This window comes from Eumetopias jubatus, unplaced genomic scaffold (genome assembly GCF_037043125.1).
Source record: "Eumetopias jubatus isolate StellerSeaLion01/CBP00866 unplaced genomic scaffold, mEumJub1_p1.0 scaffold_5, whole genome shotgun sequence".
Classification (NCBI taxonomy): Eukaryota; Metazoa; Chordata; class Mammalia; order Carnivora; family Otariidae; genus Eumetopias; species Eumetopias jubatus.
This window is the reverse complement of record NW_028274811.1, coordinates 140,718,727-140,739,702: the sequence shown is the minus strand read 5'-3', so window position 1 is coordinate 140,739,702 and position 20,976 is coordinate 140,718,727. Positions and strand designations below refer to the sequence as shown.

Sequence of the window (20,976 nt, the reverse complement as noted above, 5' to 3'; positions counted from 1 at the left end):
CAGGCAGCAGCGTTAGGGGTGTATGACCCAAAATCCAGCATCTCCCTCCAACGTCACCTTCCCTGACAACCCTCCCCTACTTTGCTGCTTGAACTCTCTCCCCAGCACACACGGCATCTAACACATATTTTATCCCTTAATGTCTCTCTCCTCCCAGCTAGAACAGGTCTTGGCACAGGACCTCAGACAGCATGTGTTGTGGTTTCGTTCTAGAGATGCATGATGGAGCAGCCGCCCCGGGCATGCTGGGAAATGTACCGCCATGCCTCACCCCTCCGGACCAACCACGAATTTTGGAAGAGTGTGAACAGGTTTCACCCCTGTTCCTAGCAGAGGAATCCATTTCTGAAAGTTCTTCTACCTGCTCAAACATAAACGCAAATTCCACGCTGTCTTTTGGCACGTTGTCTGTGTCCAGGAAGCAGTAAAGTTTGAAGTAGAATTTCCAGGGCAGGTCCCCCACCTCTGATGTGGCAGCCAGCCTACGGACAAAAGGCAAGGGAGGTTCAAAAAGCAAAAGGAGAAATGGCCTTTCGGTGCCACAAGGAGTTGACTTTAGAGGACTCATTCTTTACTAACTGTATTTAGCCAGAAGTGAAAATCATGCTTTCATTTTGGTCTCACTTAAGACAACAAATGGGCAGCCTTCAATTACACTGTGCTAACAAGGATCTTCTGCAGGCCCCAGTCAAATTAGTACCGGCTAAACATTATGCTGAATCCATAGAAAGAAAAGAAACAAAGGCTCTATCTTCATTCCCTTCACTAACCCTCAAACTACAATATTTACAAAAATCAGCACAAATATTATGGAGGCTGTGTTTATATTGTACAGAAATATCTTTTGTGCTACTTAGGGGATAAGAAAGTCCTAGATCAAATATTACAGGTGCATGAGATACAAAATGCAGTTTGAAGAGTGTATGAGTTTGCTTGTGTTTGCTGGCTCCGTTTCGAAGCCAATGACAAGTGAAAAGCCTAGAATCAGGAAATTCCAAGGCAGTGTGTACAACAGGGGACTGAACGAATGGGGTAAAAAAACAATGGTGAGCTGAATCTTATTTGAGACAGGGGCTTTATCTAGGAATTAAGAAAAACAGGCAGCAGGGGGAAATGAAAACTTAAACATGCTTCAATACAAAAAAATAGGAACTCAAATGCACACTGAAGCTGAAAACGAATGGAAATTCAGATCCTCAACTCTTGCTCTTAATTTATTCCATTTGCTGGCACTCCAGGGAGAAGGAACTTACTTTTCAAACTTTGCTAACACGTCTGCTACGATGGTTCGGCTTTCAATGGCTTTATCGACGCTTCCGTTGTACTCAAACAAGGCAAACATGTTTCTGCTGTCCTCCATGGCCAGGCCTCTGATCAGCTTCTCCACCACCTGCAAGATACACCCCGAAGTCTTCAGCTTCTAGCACGTGGTTCTGGAATGTGCCTTCACCAGAGCCCCCAGGGAGCTGCTGGCACGAGAGGGTCCAAGCAGCTCCCCCCACTGTCATGTGTGGTCACCCAGAATTTCCAAAAGTGCCGTTTTTCCGTTGTTCTCTAGAAATCAGATTTCTCTTGCCTTTGTAAAAAAAAAAAAAGAACGCAGAGCATTTTGCCCTCTGGTAGAGACAGATGCCAGGCAAAGTTCTTACAAACCCACACTCGTAGGAAAGGCACACGAAAACTGAAGCCCTCTCTTTCATCGGATGCATTCATCAACTTCCAAGAAACAATGGCTTCCACCGATGTTTCTCCTTTCCACGCCAGAAGCTTCTCTGGATTTTACTGCCCTACTCCTTTTAGCCAATTGGTTTTAGAATGCTAAATTTCAATTTTAAAAAAGGAAAAAAAAAATGTGCTCATCTGACACATCATTGTAGATATTTGCATGGCAAACAGAGACCACTTATTGGAGAGATGCTACGATAAACCCACACGCACCTGCTTCTTATATTAGCAGGACTAGGTCTCAGCTCTTCTGGCACCAGCTTAATTTCTGTGTTTCTACTCATCTTTGATACCTATTTTTATCTCTTGAGACGTGAGTTTGGGTGTAGGTTCCATCTTGTTTATTGAGCTGCTGCACTATGCACATCACAACTACGCGGTAGCCCCCCTAACCGTGTACAACCTTCCTGACTTGTGCGCATTGGCAGTTAGGTATCAGACAGGGGCTTCTCCCTCACCTCCCCGGCTGTGGTGTGGGAGTTGATGGTAATCTTGCAGGAGCCTCCCCCGTGGCAATACACCGTGGACGTCATTTCCTGCCTATGGATCAGAGCTTCTATTTCATCTCGGGAAGGCACAAACTCTCTGCATTTGGTTTTCTTGAGAGATTCATAAATGAAGAGGGAGTATTTTTCCATCTCGGTTCCTGGAAACTGTTCCCGTATCCTAGGAGACAAACACTTCACTGTTAATTGCTAGACTGAGGCTGGCTGGCGTCTGGGAGCCCGATGCTTTCAACGCACCGCCCACGAAGGCACCGAGGGGGCCCCCCATGGTGCAGAGCAAACACCAGCCGCTTTCTGTGGTTTTGTTTAAATGCAAACAATTAAAAAAAAAAAAAAAAAAAAAAAATCCCAGCGAGCCAGGGCTGGGTAGGGGGAGCAGCTGCAGGCTGCTGAGAGCCATGTCTCATAACACTGGATGAAAATCTTTTTTCCATGGGTCGTCAGTCTGAATCAGAATGTTTCTACCTATTTGATCTGGATCCAAATAGCCAGGCTTCCCCCCCACCCCATTTATACAGGTGGTGGTAATTAAATGGACTCCACGTCTTAGACGTTAGGACACTACACTGAAAGGGACCCGGTCCCTGCCACAGCCTTGTGCGGCTTGGCTTAGAGAGGACGCTGACCCAGTGTCGGCTGGTTCAAGGGACCCACGAGTGTGACCCAGAGGTCTGCGACCACACTAGGCGTCTTCTGTTTCCCGCCCTCACCCTCCGAGCCACATGGCCACACGGCACCTGCGTGAGCGCCCGGCTCGGGCTGCCTCGTACCTTCTCAGATGGAAGCGGAGGTACTTGAGGATCCCCCGGCTCGGCAAGAAGGTGCAGCTCAGACACGTCAGGATCTGCCAGCTGCAGAGGTTGCCCACGCTGCCCGGATGGGGCACTTTGTTGGTCTGCTTGATGAGCTGGCAGAACAGCTCGTCCCGCAGAGGACGGAGGTCATGCCCCGTCTGCAGGATGCCCTGGATTATGGGGATGGGGTCAGACATGGCTTCCAGTTGCTGGAGGGAATTGAAGATCTTGATGGCTTCATCCTGAAGGGTGGTGTAGCCTTTGTCTTTGAGCACTAGGAGAAGAACACACACAGAAGCCTTTACACGAAGGGCCTGGTCTTGCTACAATCTGAGCAGCACACACACAAGGGGAAGGAATGGGGATAGACGGTGGCTTCGTGACGCGGTGCTTGCCACGTTCCCTGAACCTTCGAATCAGGCAAACAACGCTGTCAAAACACAGAGGTGGGCAAGTTATGCTGTTTTGTTATATAACTGAACTATTTTATTCTACAAAATGCTTGCTTAAAAAGTTGGTCGGTTGCCAAACAGGTTCCCGATTTGTAATGTAAGACTCTCAGGATCTGGTTCTCTAGTAAATTCAGGCAACTCTGAGTTCGCAGGAGGGCTGGCATTTCCTGCCTCCCTTTAAAATTGTTCTTTTAGTTCAACAATGCATACATCACCACAGGCAACAACGCTACGTGACCAAGCTAAGGAGTGACGAGGGCGAACAGAATCGTGTCCACCACGGAGTATGGGAGGGGCCGGGCACTCACAGTTCAGGTTTATGTCTCCGTAGGGCAGGGGCAGCAGCGGGGAGTGCAGGGGGTGGTGCGTGTGGCGGAGGATGGGGTTCCGCTTGTAAATCTGCTCCACCACATCGGAGTTTAGGCAGTTCTCCTTGAAAACAGAGGACCCGGTAAAGCAAGCAAGCTTATCTAAAACACACGTGTGTACAAGAACAAAAGCATCTGTATTCCTTTTTTCTTAAAAATTTTTTTTAGAGCACGAGCAGGTGGGGAGGGGTAGAGGAAGAGAATCTCAAGCTGACTCCATGCCCAGAGTGGAGCCAACATGGGCTCGATCTCACAACCCTGAGATCATGACCTCAGCTGAAATCAAGAGAGTAGGAGCTTAACTGACTGAGCCACCCAGGTGCCCCAGCATCTGTGTTCTCCCACACATGAACATTTTCCAGAGTCTAAAGCATCCATGAGATACTAGAGAATCTAGCGTTAATAACTTCAAGCACAGAGGCACCTGGGTGGTTGGTTAAGCATCCTACTCTTGATCTCAGCTCAGGTCTTGATCTCAGCGTTGTAAGTTCAAGCCCCATGTTGGGTTCCATGCTGGGCACGCAGCCTACTTAAAAATGGTAATTCTGGGGCACCTGGGTGGCTCCGTTGGGTTAAGCATCCGTCTCTTGGTTTCGGCTCAGGTCATGATCTCAAAGTTGTGAGCTCGACCCCAGAGTCTGGCTCTGTACTCAGTGGGGAGTCTGCTTCTCCCTCTCCCCCTCCCCCTCCCTCTGCCCGTGCACTCTCTCTCTCAAATCTTTAAAAAAAAAATTCAAGCACGAAGATACCCACAATCTGTCTGAAGACAAATCACAAATCACATTTTTCTCACACAGCTCATTCTGTTCATTTCATGTGTATATATTTTCCCCTGAAGATTATATATACTTCAAAAAATTAAAGTTCTTTTGCTATTTCGCCATCAAACATTTAGCAAACCATGTATTTTCATCTATAATTCGCTTAAAAAATACATTGTTTTCATTCTTTACTTGATCTTCTGTATTTTCTCTATACCTGAAAATTGCACATGTTGATATGTTATTAGAGAGACTGTTCAACATGCCTAACCTCTTTCCTGAAATTTAAGAGATCCCTTCGTAGAAATTCATCATGTACTTATGCTCCTAAAATGTTAATTTGGGATTCGAAAAAGGCAAAGTTCCTTTTAGAACGTTAAATAAACAGAAAAGTTGGAGGAGAGGTAATAAATCATTCTTTCGTGGTAATTTCCACTATGAAACTCCTTTAATAACACCCAATTGAAAGCCAGGAAAAAAAAAAACTTTATTTCAACAATTCTGTATGGGCTTAATTAGGGCAACCTAATTTTTAAAAAAGGACTGTTCCATATTTGGAAAATTCTGTACTCTTTTAATGACAGATTTCAAATTAGAGAACGTAAGAATAGATAAGACACAGCTTTGAAGAGAAAGTTCAGTGATGTGTTTTCGCTTTCTCAAAAAAAAAAAACAAACCTTCAAACTTTTTTTAATGCTAGAAATGAAATTGCTAGTATTTAGCATCCTGGGTTTCATGGAAAGCTCTGCAGAGTTTTGGAGAATACCTGACTTCATGGAATTTAGCTCCAAATACCCAGAAAATACACCACTTTGGAATCCACAGGCAGACTTGAATTCAGTGGGAAATGATATCCTATGGACATATTAGACCCTCTCCCACCTCCGCGAAGTCTACCTTGCCTCCTGGATCTGATGAGCTAATTTCCTTTGATGTAGATCAGTAAACACCTGTCTTGCTAGCATTCTCAAATCTTTTCTGTCACTGTTCCAGCTCTTTGCTTGGTATTGGGAATCTATCTGATGGTAACTAAGAGGAACAGCAGTAAAAATAATCCCCTTGACCTGGTTCTGCATCAGGGACTGACCAGCTACGTGAACAACGCAACCGGAATATTCCACGTCTCTGTTTCCATTCCTGAAAAATGAGTGTGGCATCTCCGTGCATGGCTGCCATGTAATTATCCGTTCAATGTATACTCCCTGAGCAATTCATCTTTATGAAAAGGGAATTACAATTTAACAATGTCAGTGTTGGTCCAGAGACTTGGAAGCTTCCTGTGAGTTTGGAGGTGCCTAATAAAAGATTCCAAGTTTTCTAGACCAATCCAGGTTGCTGGTGATGCCCGCTGTGTGGTCCGGTCACTATACAGTAAGAGGAGAATTACTGTGTTGCTCCAAGAAGGTCCCCACCCCAGGGCTCAAGGGCATCCTGTGGCAGCAGGTCATCCCCACACAGGTCACACCATGTCCCTGGGATGGGGAGCCCTACACCCCAAACCACAGACCATCCAACATCCGGGTTTGCCTCGGCAGCATCATCTGACGCCTCCCTTAAGACAAAGTACTTTTAGTGTCAAATTTCACCTAAGCACTCACATTTCGATTTCTAAAAGCCTCAATATTCTAACAGAAAATTAATCAAAAGTTAGTTTTGTTCATGGAATAAAAATGGAGCTTGACCGGATGTCCCAATGTTCCCAGGGGGGTGGGGTGGGAATCCGTGAGCTACCGGGACCCAGCCCACGAGCTTGGGTCCGCCGTACCTTGATGTCCTGAATCAGCTGCTGGGTGGGAGTGTCGATCGGGGCCTTGGTGTCTGTCACATTCTGGATGGCGCTGGACCACCTGGTGGCCTCGTTGAGCAGCTTGGTGTAGAGCCGGTAGCAGTGCTTGCGACCGTACACGGTGACGTTCCAGTAGCCTGCGGCAGAGCACACGCGCAGCGCGTCACCCTCTGCACCACGGCGCGCCGCCGGGCACCCCGGCAACCGGGCAACCCCTCAACGGGGCACCCCGGCAACCCCTCAACGGGGCACCCCGGCAACCAGGCAACCCCTCAACGGGGCACCCCGGCAACCGGGCACCCCGGCAACCGGGCACCCCGGCAACCAGGCAACCCCTCAACGGGGCACCCCGGCAACCGGGCACCCCGGCAACCCCTCAACGGGGCACCCCGGCAACCAGGCACCCCGGCAACCCCTCAACGGGGCACCCCGGCAACCAGGCAACCCCTCAACGGGGCACCCCGGCAACCGGGCACCCCGGCAACCCCTCAACGGGGCCCCCCGGCAACCGGGCACCCCGGCAACTGGGCACCCCGGCAACTGGGCACCCCGGCAAGCGGGCGTTGGGAGCCTTCTCGTTACCCAATTCAACAATTCTCGCTGAATTCCCAAGTGTGCGAGGTAACCCACCTATCCACCCACACAAGGAGCTTCGGGATGAGATGCAAAGACAAACATAAAACAATGAAACCCGGGATTAAATATATCAATGGTACAACAGGGGTTGCCTGGGCGGCTCAGTGGGTTAAGCGGCTGCCTTCGGCTCAGGGCACGATCCGGGGGTCCTGGGATGGAGCCCCGCGTCCGGCTCCCTGCTCGCATGGAGCCTGCTTCTCCCTCTCCCTCTGCCTGCCGCTCTCCCTGCTCGTGCTCTCGCGCGCCCTCTCTCTCTGTCTCAAATAAAAAAAAAAAAATCTTTAAAAATAAAGAAATGGTAACATTTGCTCTGAAAGAAAAATAGGCAGAAACTAAGTCGCTTTCACGGGTCTGGAACCAAAGTGACAATGCTTCCCCTCCTTTTCTGACGCTCCTTCTCCCTTCCTGTTTGTTTCCTTTCCTTAGACTCTCCCTTGAGAAGAAAGCACTTCTGCTAAGCAAGCAGTGTGTGTGTGTGTGTCCTGAAACAAGCGGTCATTTGAAACAGAGGAGCTATATTTAAAAAAGCATAAAATCTGGGCGCCTGGGTGGCTCAGTCGGTTAAGCGACCGTCTTTGGCTCGGGTCATGATCCCAGGGTCCTGGGATCAAGCCCCAGATCCGGCTCCTTGCTCAGCGGGGAGCCTGCTTCTCCCTCTGCCTCTGTCCCTCCCCCCTGCTCATGTGCGCTCTCAAATAAAAAAATCTTAAAAAAAAACCAAAAACAAAAACAAAATCATAACTAGCAACAAAACTCAATTGAGAAATATTTTCATAATACTGACAAGAATAAAACTAAGCTAACGTGACTGCTTTTTATTCCAGGTTAATAAGCTCAGGGACAGTCAGGATTGAGCCTTCTTGGGCTGTGTCAGGACTCTCACCCGCACAGGCATGGAAAAGAGCTTGCCACAGGAGAATCTTTGTTTTTGTGTGATTGTCCTAAGAACACCTGTGTAACTCAATTAAGCAGGAGCTCTTTACTATGGGTTCAATACTAAGTGTCCACAGAGCTAACCACAGATGGCCTCAGAAGATAAATCAAGAAGAAATGAGCTTCTTTTGGGGGGAAAACCGCGGCACACACCCCAGGCAGCAAACTCATTCCCTTGGTCGGAGCAAAGCCAGGCTCGTATCGGGCACGGGGCCCTGTTACCTGTCTCTTTGAAGATCTTCTCGTCCGGAGGCACCACCGAGCAGAGGCTATTGAGGACCAACGTGCCCAATTTCAGAGCATTCTTCTCGGAGCTCTTGTAGTAATCCAAGGAATTGTGGGTGAGCACAAACCACCGCTTTTTTAGTTTCAGTGAAGACATTTTTGGACTGTTTTTTACTTCTTTGTGCAACCACCCTGGAAAGAGAGATTAAAATGTCAATTAAAAACGACAACGAGAAACCCCAAATACCAAGTAATAATTTGCGGGAGGCTTACGGGTGGGTCCTACTTCTACATATTAGCTGGAAAGGGCCATCCATGACTACTTCTTACGTGATTTTTTTTTTTTTTTAAAGCAACTCCAAGAGTCAAAATTCCTCAGAAAAGCTGCTCACGCGGGAAATGCTGCAGTATCTACGCAAAGGAAAACAGAGCTCCATGACAAAGCAAAGCCGTGGTGGCAGTCACCTCTCACAATAAATTCCTGGCCCTCCACTCTGGTGTCCCCCTTGGATCTCTGCAGCAGCGTTATCCAGTGATGCATCTCCTCCGGCGTATCCGCGTTACAGTGGAGGACCCGGTTGGCCGTGATGATCACAAACGAATTGGGTCTGAGCAATAGGGCGGGAAGGAAGCAAAGACTTAGCTCTACCGGCAACATCACCTGTCTGAACCAAGATCAAATGCCTTTTTCCTGGCGTATGGTCACAGGGATTGAAAACTGCAGTGCTGTTTGTATTTTTATGCTAAGGCAACTCTTGCTCATTTCTGCAAGATTTATTTTCTGCATCATTAACCTTTAGAGTTGGAGCCACACATTCTGAAGGCCCTGGAAGGGAAAAGATTTCTTCATGCAAAACTTTCCAGATGACACTCGGTTCAGGGAAAGCTCAATAAGGTGACGGTGGGGGAAAATTTTTTTTTTTGATGCCTCTCCAGAGTAAATTTCTTTCTGCCTCTGGGTATTGCCTTGGATGATATTTCTGTGGGTCGGTAATGAAATGTCAGACACCAATAATAAAAGAAGATCAGTAAATAGGTGTAAACGGAACATCTTATGCACTCGATTATGCTTGCTACAAAAAGCCACCTGGGTCCATGTGTTCAAAGCAATCTAGCAAAGGCTCATTTCCCAATCAGGGGTAACATAATAATGGAAATTTACTTTCTCCCCCATCTCTTTGTCTGGCAATGCCCTGAGTCTCTCCTAGGCCCTTGCTCCTACTAATTCCTGCATCTAACCACTTAAGCTAGTGACTGTGAATGATTTCTTACAGGTTTTCAAATGTTTACAGCAGCTAAGTGCTGCAGAATTTCAAGAAAAAGCAAGATTAACGGGACTGTAGTAGACAGGGAAAGACGGGTGCTCTTTCAAAACAAAAGACTTTTCTATAGTCCGGAAGGGAGAAGGGAGGGCACTTGAGGGAGAGAAGGGTCTGAGCAGTGATGGCAAGTTCTATGCATGGATCCTCATATACCCAGCCTGCTACAGAGAAGGGGTTTAGGAGGAGACAGATGTAAAGAGGGTGGGAACCTGACCCTCGGAATAAAATCTGGGCCACTGACAAAACATACTTGTTAAGGTCTCCGAGCCAGGTGTAGGATGGCGCAGGGCGATACCAGAAATAAAGGGTCTATGATTCAGAAGAGCCTCTGTCAAGGGGCTGATGAAGACTCCACATAATTCTGCCTAGTTGGCACCATTTTTCTTGTCAATTGGAATACATTTCTATTCACTTTCTAAAGCTATGCTCCTGAAGGCAGAAGCCAATTTTGATTCTTACTTGGAATTCAAACAGCAGTGACGAAAAATAGAGAAGATAAAGACAAAGGTCAATAGCACAGAGTCCTGAGGGCATCCACGAAGCTGATTTCCCTTCAAAAAAAAAAAAAAAACCAAAACCCAAACATGCTACCGTAAGGGCACACATAAGGTGGAACTGTCAAGGAAAAATCTTTGTGGTTTAATTTATTAATAATCTACATATAAGTTACAATCAAATCTTTTTTAAGTTCATTATTAAGTTTAGAAAAGGGAAAGACACCCTTCCCTATGCTGGAATACTGTTTTCCTAAGCAGACATTTTCTTCCTCCGTGAATCCTGGATCGATCCCTGTATCCAAATGAAGGATATTCCTCTTGTGCGTATGTTTTTAACTGACTGTTTAAATTAGGTTTCCACAGTCTCCCCCAGCATCCCAGAGGTACCCAGAGAGCAAGACTTCTGGATGGTGTAAAACTGGGCACAAAGAAAGAAGCCTGGGACTGACCAGGTGTCAACACACAGCCCAGAATCATTTCATGGCCCAGAAAAGAAGAAAGTGGCCCAGAAGCAGAGAGAGCTGGGGGAGGCTGCAGGTTACTAATTCCATCTGCTAAGAGTCACATCCCAACTTACCTATCGGGGCTATCGGAGGCACACACGGAATCAATCAGCCCCACATCCAAAGTGCCCTGGAAAGGAGCAAAAACGGGGGAAAGAGAACCACTTAAGAACAGCACATATGACCATAACATCCCTAGGTTACGGCTCTCTAAAGAAGCAAACAAAAAGCACTCCTCCTTTCTGCATTAACTGTAAAATAATGGCTATCTAAGATAAGAAAGGTCCCCCTTCAGTTGGTGAGTACAGACAGTCTCTACTCCAGACCGGGCAGAATCTACAGTTCACTCATTTAAAAAAAAAATTATAAATGAATCTTTATCTTGTTTTTCAGATACTTTCAGTGAAAAGTGTTTCAAACTTCTTTCAACGTACAGATTTTCTTACACTAGGACCCATCCCTAAATTTAGACGTACTCCACTAAGAAACTTTGACGTGTTCTTAGGAGAAAAGAAAACTTTATTTCTAAAATATGATTGTATGGTTCTCTACGTGTCCAGCATAGAGTGAAGCCTGAAAGAACACAAGTTCGAATTCACTAAGGCCTCTGAAGGGAAGTATGATGTGCTTTCATGATTTCATAAAACTCGGGATTTTTTTGTTGGTGGTGTTCTTGTAACGGTTTAAAGCAGGAGGACTGGAATCTGTTACTACTTATAATCTTCTTCAACGAATTCTGTTTTTCTGCATGATTTTCAAACAAAATATTCCTTTAATTATTACACTTTTACTTTAGATTGTCTAGAAATTCCCAGGCCCCTCGCCTCCCTGGGGATGTCTCCCTCCACCCTGCGACGCTCACGCACCACGGCATTTTGTGGGTTCGCCTGCTCGTCGTGCATCTCCCGGATCTCCTGGTCGGTGGATGCATGGACCTGGCTCAGCACGCTGAACCACTGGCTGTGGGAAGGAGAAAGTGACTGTCAAGGAGAGGCCAACGGCTGGATTGGCAACACGGTGACCGATGCCCTTCTCCACATTCTCTGTAAAAATGACACTTCCTCTGAGCAACTTTGTTTTTAATCTGTCTACACTCCTCGTGGGTAAACGTGGGTTTCATGCTACCAATGGACAAAGGTAGAAGAAGCAGCCAAACTGCTTTAGATACCAGCTGCTGCAATTTCAGATCAACAGGAGATCCTCTCCTCCAGCTGCCCCAGACCTCTAGACAGTGAATGGAGGACGACGAAATCCTAAGTGCCACCCAAAACACTAATTCAAGGATCTTTATTGAGGATGTTATCTATAACCTAGGGAATATTCAAGTGCCTTTTCATTTCTTAAAAGTAAATTCCAAGGTAAGAAGGCCAATGTCGTCAGAGCACCATCTCAAGATGGCCAGTGAGGTCGATGTTCCCAGCTCGTTTCCAGGATGGGGTTTTCAGCCACCTGATAGGATTTCTACCTAAGTAAGAATAAAACCATAGGAAAGCTGGAAACAGGAAACAATTGCTTGAAGTACAAAGTGGGAAGGTTTTTTTGACTGGAGACCTCTTCTATCTTCACCTCAAATGAGTTTTCTCACTTACAGCCTCATTAGAATCAAACAACAAAGGAAAACAGGTCAACCGCAGAAAAGTCAAGCTGAACAAAAGTCATGATGTACCTAGAAATACAATATAGGCTTGAGGAAAAATGACCACAAATAGCCACACATCCGTCCGTCCATCCATCCATCCATCCATCCAACATTTATCAAGCAACTATAAAATGTAGGAGGTGCCAAATGTGAGATGCTAGGGACAGCCTTCTCCTGCAGACGCTAATAAGACATATATACACGCTCCTACTAAGTACGGCAGAGGACAAAGTATTTGGTGTCTATGACGGGATATTTAAGCAAAAAATGTGTTTCTACACATTTAAGTCACGTCTCTATAGCAAAGCACTAAAATCCATCTCCTGTGATTCCTAAAGGGGAAAAATGTGACTAAGAGCTTGAAAATAGGCAACGTCAACAGATTCCTAGGGAAACCAAGGGAAAACATCTCAATATACACTTGCTTCATCAATTCTGATTAACTCAAAGGCAAGACTTAAGTCACTGTTTTATGAAGCTCAAAAATTTCCCAAATCAAACACTGAAAAACACGTATGTTCAAGATGTAGGCCACATGGGATCTCTCTCTCCCTCTCTCACACCCACACACACGCGCGTGCGCATGCACACAAATAAAATTTGCTGGGCTTTCATTCTGTTCAGGTGACACTCTGAAATTTACAAATTTCTCCTCCTGAATCAAGTGTAACTCCATCTGAAAAGGAATTTAAAAAAAAAAGTGTTCTACTGGTCAAGAAAAGAAGTCCTCAGTTCAACTGTCTCAAATGTTGGGGCCCCTGGGTGGCTCAGTTGGTTAAGCATCTGACTCTTGATCTCAGCTCAGGTCTTAATCTCAGAGTCGGGAGTTCAAGCCCCACCCTGGGCTCCATGCTGGGTGTGGAGCCTACTTAAAAAAAAAAAACAAAAAAAAAAAACCCAATGTTAAATTTAGCAGGTTCGTTACAGCACAAAAAAGAGAAGATGGCTCCCAAACGCTGGGCCTATAATTCAGCTGAGAAGCTGTAGGCATTCCATAGACCACAACCAACCACAGGCGGTCTCTAGGAGTCCCAGATGGAATGACGGAGCTATAATTCCAGGTTTGCTTGTTTTTCCAGTCTGTGTCATAATTTATGGATCCAAGCAGGGTTTTAGTTTGTTCCCATGGGAAGAATTATTTTCTTTGCCCTTAATGATGCTACCATGGTGCTCTATCAACTCAAACATTCAAAGGGCAAAGGAATAGTAGCGAAAGGCACTGAGAATTCATTACAAGATTCGAATGATTTTGGAGCTCAAAAGTAAAGGCTATAGACTGAAGATGCTCCCTGGCATTGCTGGGGGGGCGGGGCGGGGGGGGGGGGACAGATACCTCCAACACAGCCCTGTGGCTCACAAAGCAGCAGGAGAAAGAGAGGCTCTGCTGTATCTCATCCGCTGTGTGACCCTGTGATGCATCACCCTGGGGAGCAGATACCAGTTCTCTCCTTTTTTCCACAGGTCCCCAGCACGAGGATGGAAACCTGAGGTCCAGGAAAGTGAGAACACTTGATCCAGCCAATGGACACCAACCACAGTGTCCTTTGAGCTTGGTCGAAGATTTAAGCTCCTTAAGAAATATAAGAAACGTAATGCCTCCATTCAGTAGAACTGAGCTTCTGTGACTTTACAAATTATACTCCCCTTTCTCTTACCTGAGTCTCCTACTCTGTAAAATGTGGGTCCCGGTAATAATGGTAATAATGCTATTAACCTTGTAGGGCGGCTGTGAGAATTAAATGGGTTAATATATGTGAAGCATTTCAGAATATTGCCTGAAATACAGTAATTCTCTTACTGGTGTTAACCATCTCTTCTGTCCTACTGAATTCTTCAATATGAAGACCCTAAATGCTCCTTGAAAGCCACAGTGCTATCATTTATTTAAACAATCAGGGGTTAATGCTCTTGCTTTCTCAATCCTTAAGCAAACACAAGCTGTTCCCTGTCAAAGCTCAGAAGCTTCCAGAGGGTGGGCTTGCAGTTCTGTGTGGTTGCATGGTTCGCATACGCTGCAGGGGACAATAAAAGCCTGAGCCGAGAAAACAAGGGGTCTGTCTAGTGGCATTCAAAGCTGGAAATCCTGGGCTGTGTGTGGTACTTGGGACACCTTAGCCCAGTGAAAGACTGCTCAGGGGACAAGCACGTCAATCTGATGACTCAGTTCTTCAACCATCCTAACAGAAAAGCCCAACTAGAGAATCAAGGACAATCTTTTCAGAGCCGCCACCCGGCCTGAGCAGGAGTGAGGATGCAGTCTGCAGGCAGCTGACAGCTGTGTCTCACCTGGCATCTTCTGGGGACTCGGCGATCAGGTGGAAGGTCCTATCGGCCATGATGATGTCAATCCCGTTCTCTTTGCTGGTGTTATCTATGATCTCTCTGCCAAGTAGCAAAAGCACCAAATACACATTAGGATCACAGAATCCTTAAGAGTAAGTAGGAAAAGCCATTTCACCAAACTGAGGACGGAAGTTGGAAATTGTAACCGAAAAATCAGACACCCACTTCAGTCTTGCAATTTTTTTTTTTTTTTTTGGAAATGATGAAGATCCCTGTGTCCTCCGGGGGGGGGGGGGGGCGGAGACGGGGTCTTCTCTGCTTTTAGAGAGAGAGAGGAAGTCTCACCCGGGATCAGGGGTAGGTGTTTCCTTGAGGTTGGTAGAATACTCTAAGGAGAAGTCTCTCTCCTCACTCTGGCCCACCCAATGCCCGCCCCTGCTGAGGCCTTAGAAGGCTTGGGGCAGTTGCCCCCAGTCTGGCCCACACCTTCCCTTGGCTCCTCTCAATGCCCTACAATGGGAGGACCCCCACAAAGCGACTAGTGTGGCTTGAGCTCTTCCCCGGTCCTCATGGCTTTCCACTACAGTTGAAGGCCTTGGCTGACACCTCTGACATACTCCACCTCATATGGGCACATTATTTTCATTGGGGGCTCTGGGCTGAAGAGCAGAGTCTGGGTGTTTCTGGATTTCAGCACCATCTTGCTCTCATCCCAACATGGAGGTTTAAAATCGGTGGACCAGGTTAACAAGATCAGGGTAAAACACAAGCAGATGTTGGCACAGAAACAGAGGTGGCCAAATAGTTGATGAAAAAGGGGCTTGGGGATAAAGCCATCTTGCTTTGCCAACTGAAGGAGTATAACTCTTCACAGTACAATATTCATTTTACAGCTATACAACCGAACAGTCTAGTTAGAAAAAATAAGTATCTTAGAGCTAGAATCACTGAGACAAGATAAAATATTTTTAAAGATCAAGATGGTGAGAATTCCTAGAGCAGTCTGTGACACCCTTTCTGAGCAGGAAGAGGTGACAGACGGGCAGGAATCAGCCAAGTCTCGGGTCACAGAGTCTCCTGAGCAGGACTCCAGGGAAACTGTACAGACCATGTCATCCTGGACCGGCCACTCTGCCTCTCAGGAACTCGGCAACCTTGTTCGTAAAGTGAGAGATGGGACTGTGATCTAGCTGGAAGGCTGTGGTTCTGAACCACCGTGGCCCACACGGTCCTGGGAAACATTCAGAAAACACAGGCGGCAGCGGGGGGCGGCGCCTCTCTTCAGGGTGGGGCCCAGACACCTGCCCTTGTAAAAAGCTGCCCTGGACAGGGAGTGATGATATTGTCAGGGTCACGATGCAGTATCTGGAAACTCTGTAGGATAAATGCGGTGGCATCTTCAATGACAGCGAGTCCATGAAGAAAATGACGGGGAGGGGGGAATGTTGTATAAATTACAAGAGATTCGAGAGATCTGTCGATGGATTAAAAATTATAAGCCTTATTTGGATTCTGATTGGAAGAAATAAACCAATCCAAAGCAGCAAGAGCACTATCACCTCCATATACAAGACAACTGGGGAAATCTGAACATTGACTGGAGTCTGGGTGATTGAGAAGTTACTGTTATTTTTTTAAATGTTGTCACCATAATGTGATTATATATTAAGAGTCTTAATCTCTAAGTGTATACTAAAATATTTGGAGATAAAATTCTGATGTCAGGAACTTGCTTTACAGAACACAGCCTGTAGGGGGAGCAGTGCGCGTGGGGTTACAGATGAAACACAATGGCCATGGGCGGGCAGGAGGGCAGGTGGTCACAGCTGAAAGCGGCCTAACAGCACAGGGATTTCATTCTTCTGCCTGCTTCTGCATAGGACTGAAATTTTCTGTAACAAAACATTTCAAAATATAAAGTGGATACTTTTAATTAATGCCAATAAAAAAACCTTAATGTGGTGAAACCCTAACAACTCCTTGCCTTCCCTCTGCAAAACAGGACAGAAATGGCCGAGTAAGAACTAACGTCTCCTTAACTCTGTAATTTTCACAAAGCACTTGGAGAATAGGGCCTTTTATTAAGCAGCACAGAGCAAGGTGCATGAGGATTATACATCAGTTCCCACCAGGGAAATTCCCTCTCTGTCCCCTCCTCTGAGCTTCCTGGCATTTGTGGGGGAGCCTCCTATAGGGTGAATCAGGAGGAACATCAGGGATGCAGGGCTGAGAGGCAGAAGCACACAGCTGTGTCATGCTATGGAAATTTCTTGTAGGATTTAGATTCATAGCCCCACACACTCAAGCCTGTGCTGGAGCATGGGCTCCTAACACACCCCAAGGGCAGCCTGGAGAAGTCCAATACTCCACTGTCTGCACTTCGTTATTTGCCCTTAAAATTAAATGCATAGAACACTCTCCTTAACTTCCCACACTTTTTAATAAATAATGTTCTAAAGTCACTGATGCTGGTTAGAAACAAAACACCATTTTCAGGTCTTGTGACTTTAGGAGTTAATCTCCTGTCTCAAAGCTTATTTTACCCATTTTCTAAATATGGTGATTGTTTGGTTTTGAGTGGAATAATGGCTAATGGTTATCCCAAAGCATTTAATGTATAGTATCAAGTTACCCAGCTGCCATGAAGTCGAACAATTTCCTGAAAACCTTAATTTTTAACCCAAATAATAGGTCCTCAATAGTCCAGTGCTTTGGTTCTATAAAAGGGTGGCAGCAAAAGGGCGTGTGCTGGATTCAAAGCCCGGTTCTGTTCCTCTCACTGCTGGATACGATGGCTGGATTATCCCACGAAAGTAAAAGATAAAGGATTCATTAAAAAAAAAAAAATCTCTAAGAATGAAGGGTATTCAAAAAGTTAAAAAAAAAAAAAAATGAAGGTAGTCAAAGGTTACAATCTCCAAGTTACAAAATAAGTCCCGGGGCCATCATGTACAGCATGAGAGAATTAGTTAAGAATACACCTATCGCCCATTTGGATAAAGTGCTAAGTGAGTAGACCTTAAAAGTTCTCATCACCAAAAAAAAAAATTGTTAACTGTGTGTTAACAATTGTGTTAACAAGTGTTAACAAGTGATTCCACCTTGTGGAATCACTCCGTTGTACATCTGAAACTCACATGCTATATGTCAACGACACCTCAAAAACTACAGCAAAAACCAAACACCTCCAGATGGGCAGTCTGCTTCCAACTTAGCAACCTGTTGTGGTGTGTTGATCAGTAAAAGCTTTTGAACCCACTGTTCAATATTCGAGGATCCCTGCACACAACCAATCACATCCCCACCAGGACCAGCACGCATCTTACCGAGAGCCAAGGCTCTGAACGTGACCATGAGAAGTGAACGGTTCACAAAGTCACTTCCCCAGGCCCCTAACAATTCAATCAGCTCAAGTGAATGACTGGGACGCGCGTGACGCCTACTACAACCTACTGCGTCGAAGACCGCGGGCCAGGTGGCTTTGTGGGCATCAACATGAACGACTGAGCAGCCCCAGAGCACCAGCCCACTGGGCCACCTCCAGGGTCCGTCAACGTACTTGGCCGTCCGGACCTCCAAGGTGCCTTTGAGCTTCTCCTCGCTGTCGTTTTCAAAATACATCAGCTTGGACTGGCGGAGGACAAACCAGCGCTTCTTCCAGTTCCGCCTGGACAGCGTGGAGGAGCCCCCGCCTTTTTTGTGGAGCCAGCCTTGCTTGAGGGCCTCCTGCTTGGAGCGGAACCACAGGAAGGTTTCATCCTTGAGGACGCACCAGCGGCGTTTCCAGGAGTTCATTAAGCCACCTGTTCCCCCAAGATAGGGTAGGGAGGGGTTTGAGAAAAGTCAATCACACTGCATGACGGCATCAGTAGAGGGTCTCAAGGTTCAGCCTATCCTCCACTTTGCCCAACTGCCGTGCCCCCAGACACCCCCGACAAAGCATGGTCCCTGCTGGCTTGTGTTCAAGGGGCGGTGGGGCGACGCTACGCTATGCTAGCTTGGTTGGATTACACAACAATGCTATCTATCCCTTCCTTGCAGCTCCCACTCAGCTGAGAAATCTTGGTGAGATGCTGGCAGACGCACAAATCATGAGCTGACACTCTAACCCTGGGATGAGTCGAGATGCAGCGCAAACCATCTCCGAACAAATGGATCATGCTTATCTCCAAATGCCCCAGAGAGGACAAATTAGTTTAAAATGGTGTCAAAGTTTACACACATTCCTTCTTCCTTATTTGGTCAATGGGGGGGGGGAGGGAGAGGGGTACAAGACTTAAAACTTCCATAGGAAAATAAAATAGGGCTTTTTCGGATAAACACATTTTTTTCAAAGAAAAGTATCATCATCTGAAAATCATTTATATGTAAAAAGTGTAGATTTAGAACATGAAACGAGAATTAGCTGTAATTTATTGAGTAGAAAACATTTCAGTAAGAGAAGTAAAACAAGGATATACGTATATCTTTTACAAGATAAAAAATATTTCTAAGAGGGCACCTGGCTGGCTCAGTCGGAAGAGCATGACACTAGATCTTGGGGTTGTCTGAGCCCCACACTGGGTGTACAGATTACTTAAAAATGAAATCTTTAAAAGAAACTTCTAATATTTTTCTAGCAGAATAATTTTATCTTAGTATTCTAGATTTCCAATCAAAGATGAGATCTGAACCACCATCAATCAAAAAATCTCTTAAGGAATCCACTGAAGGATACTGAATCTACTTCAGTAATTTATTATAAAGAGACGAGTTACATTTTTTGATCAGCCAGTCATAAAAATAAGGCACAGGTGAACATGGATCCTGAAAGAATAAGGAAAACGCTTTCTTTTCCAGATTGGAGGTAGCTTGAACACGGACCTTCTCAGATTAATTTCTTCAATGATTGCTTCAGTGAGCATAGAGCTAAACCTCACAGTGAAACAGATGAAGCAATGGCAACACTACTTGGGGTCTGGCGTGCAAGGCAGTTGCTTTCGTTGGACACACCGATGCCCTTTCTTTCTTTGGGGGAGAGAGAGAGAGTGCGTGCACGAGCCGGGGGACAGGGAGAAGCAGACTCCCCAGTGAGCAGGAAACCGATATGGGGCTCGATCCCAGGACCCTGAGATCATGACCTGAGTCAAAGGCAGGCGCTTTACCGACTGAGCCCTCCAGGCACTTCCCCCCACCCCATGCCCTTTCTTAAACCTAAAGCATGGTCTCCTGGCTTGGCTGACAAGTCTGGGACCACGCCACGCTCCAAGGTGGTTTCCTAACAAACTACAAACTCACCAAGGGATACCAGAATCAAACTTCTTCTTTCTGATCTGTGGCTTTAATCTGGGTTTCTCAAAGCAAGCCCAGAGGAAACTGTAGTACAAAGTTATTCTATGATCTTACTGTCTTCAGGTGATAAAGGTTAGTGACGTTGTAGGAGGACAGATGGGGACTACGGCTTCTAGTGCTGAGCACTGAGCAAGGTGTGCAAGTGCTAATTCATTACGTCGTACACTTGAAACGAAGATAATACTGTATGTTAGTTAATACTTTGATTAAAAAAAGTTTTTAAACAATAAAGGTTATTGACAGTTGTTTTGAAGACACAGACTATACCCGTTATCACCATACCCATCACCTCGAGTTTATTCCCTCTATTGCTCTTATGCTAAGAATGGGACTCACCCCCAGCAGCCCCTCTCCAATTCTGGGTGCTCTCTCAATACTTCACCATTTAGAAAAATCAATCAGTGCTACTCATTTCCTAACTGCAAACCCTTTAAGGAGACTATTAGGCTGGTGCAAATGCATTTATGCTCAAAATATAATCTGGTGGCTCGATTTTCTTTATCATTGGTTTCTCTCAAATGTTTGGTCACAACTTTATAAATACTTTATTAAAAATTAAATGACGATGTGTCAAAGGTTAGAAGGTGATGCATTTATAGGACAACTTGTTTTATTAAGAGGAGTGTGCCAAATATTCACTTGTTTACCTTCTTGGGCTCTTCATGCTTTAATCTTAAGATTTTAATGCTTTGAATAGATCTTTATTTTTTCTAATCTTATTTGTTTTAATCAACTATGTCATAAATCCAAATGCCATAGAAGAGTGACTTATAGGGAATTCTAAAGCTAACTTAGGGAACTAGAATTAACTAGGGGTGGGGGAAATATATACTACTAATAAAAAGCTTATATTTATCCTGAGAAATGAATGACAAAAATCTTAAAATGCTCTGATTTGATACTTCTTAACTTCTGATTTGTGACTAAATTTTTTCTTTTATTGAGTATTCTAGTGAACACTTGATTACTCAGTTCAAAATTTTCAATCTTTTTCATTCTAGCACACCTATAAAAATTTCCACCAACCAAGGACTTCAGGCAAAAGGAAGATCCCCTGTAAACTAAACCTTTGAAAAGCCAGTGACTGATACTCGTAGCTAGACTGATGTTGAGGATGGCGGCGGGGGGGCAGAAGCAGCAAAAAAAAAAAAAATCACATGAAAATAAAAATGTAAGTGAAGAACAGGAAAACTATTAAGGCGGAGAAGTAATAT

The 20,976-nt window shown here is 45.5% G+C and overlaps 1 protein-coding gene across 1 annotated transcript in view; it reads right to left on the bottom strand.

Moving 5' to 3' along the window:
- The window catches only part of MYO10 (myosin X), a 162,314-nt gene that overhangs the window by 4,380 nt on the left and 136,958 nt on the right, over positions 1 to 20,976 (bottom strand). Inside the window, exons 27-38 of the mRNA XM_088023195.1 lie at positions 17,991 to 18,234; positions 14,435 to 14,530; positions 11,376 to 11,469; positions 10,584 to 10,639; positions 8,653 to 8,795; positions 8,185 to 8,379; positions 6,373 to 6,530; positions 3,786 to 3,909; positions 3,002 to 3,299; positions 2,184 to 2,391; positions 1,254 to 1,390; positions 362 to 482 (exon numbers count right to left, since the gene is read on the bottom strand). Of these exons, the coding sequence (XP_087879321.1) occupies positions 362 to 482; positions 1,254 to 1,390; positions 2,184 to 2,391; positions 3,002 to 3,299; positions 3,786 to 3,909; positions 6,373 to 6,530; positions 8,185 to 8,379; positions 8,653 to 8,795; positions 10,584 to 10,639; positions 11,376 to 11,469; positions 14,435 to 14,530; positions 17,991 to 18,234 (1,874 nt within the window). The remainder of the gene's footprint in view (positions 1 to 361; positions 483 to 1,253; positions 1,391 to 2,183; positions 2,392 to 3,001; positions 3,300 to 3,785; positions 3,910 to 6,372; positions 6,531 to 8,184; positions 8,380 to 8,652; positions 8,796 to 10,583; positions 10,640 to 11,375; positions 11,470 to 14,434; positions 14,531 to 17,990; positions 18,235 to 20,976) is intronic.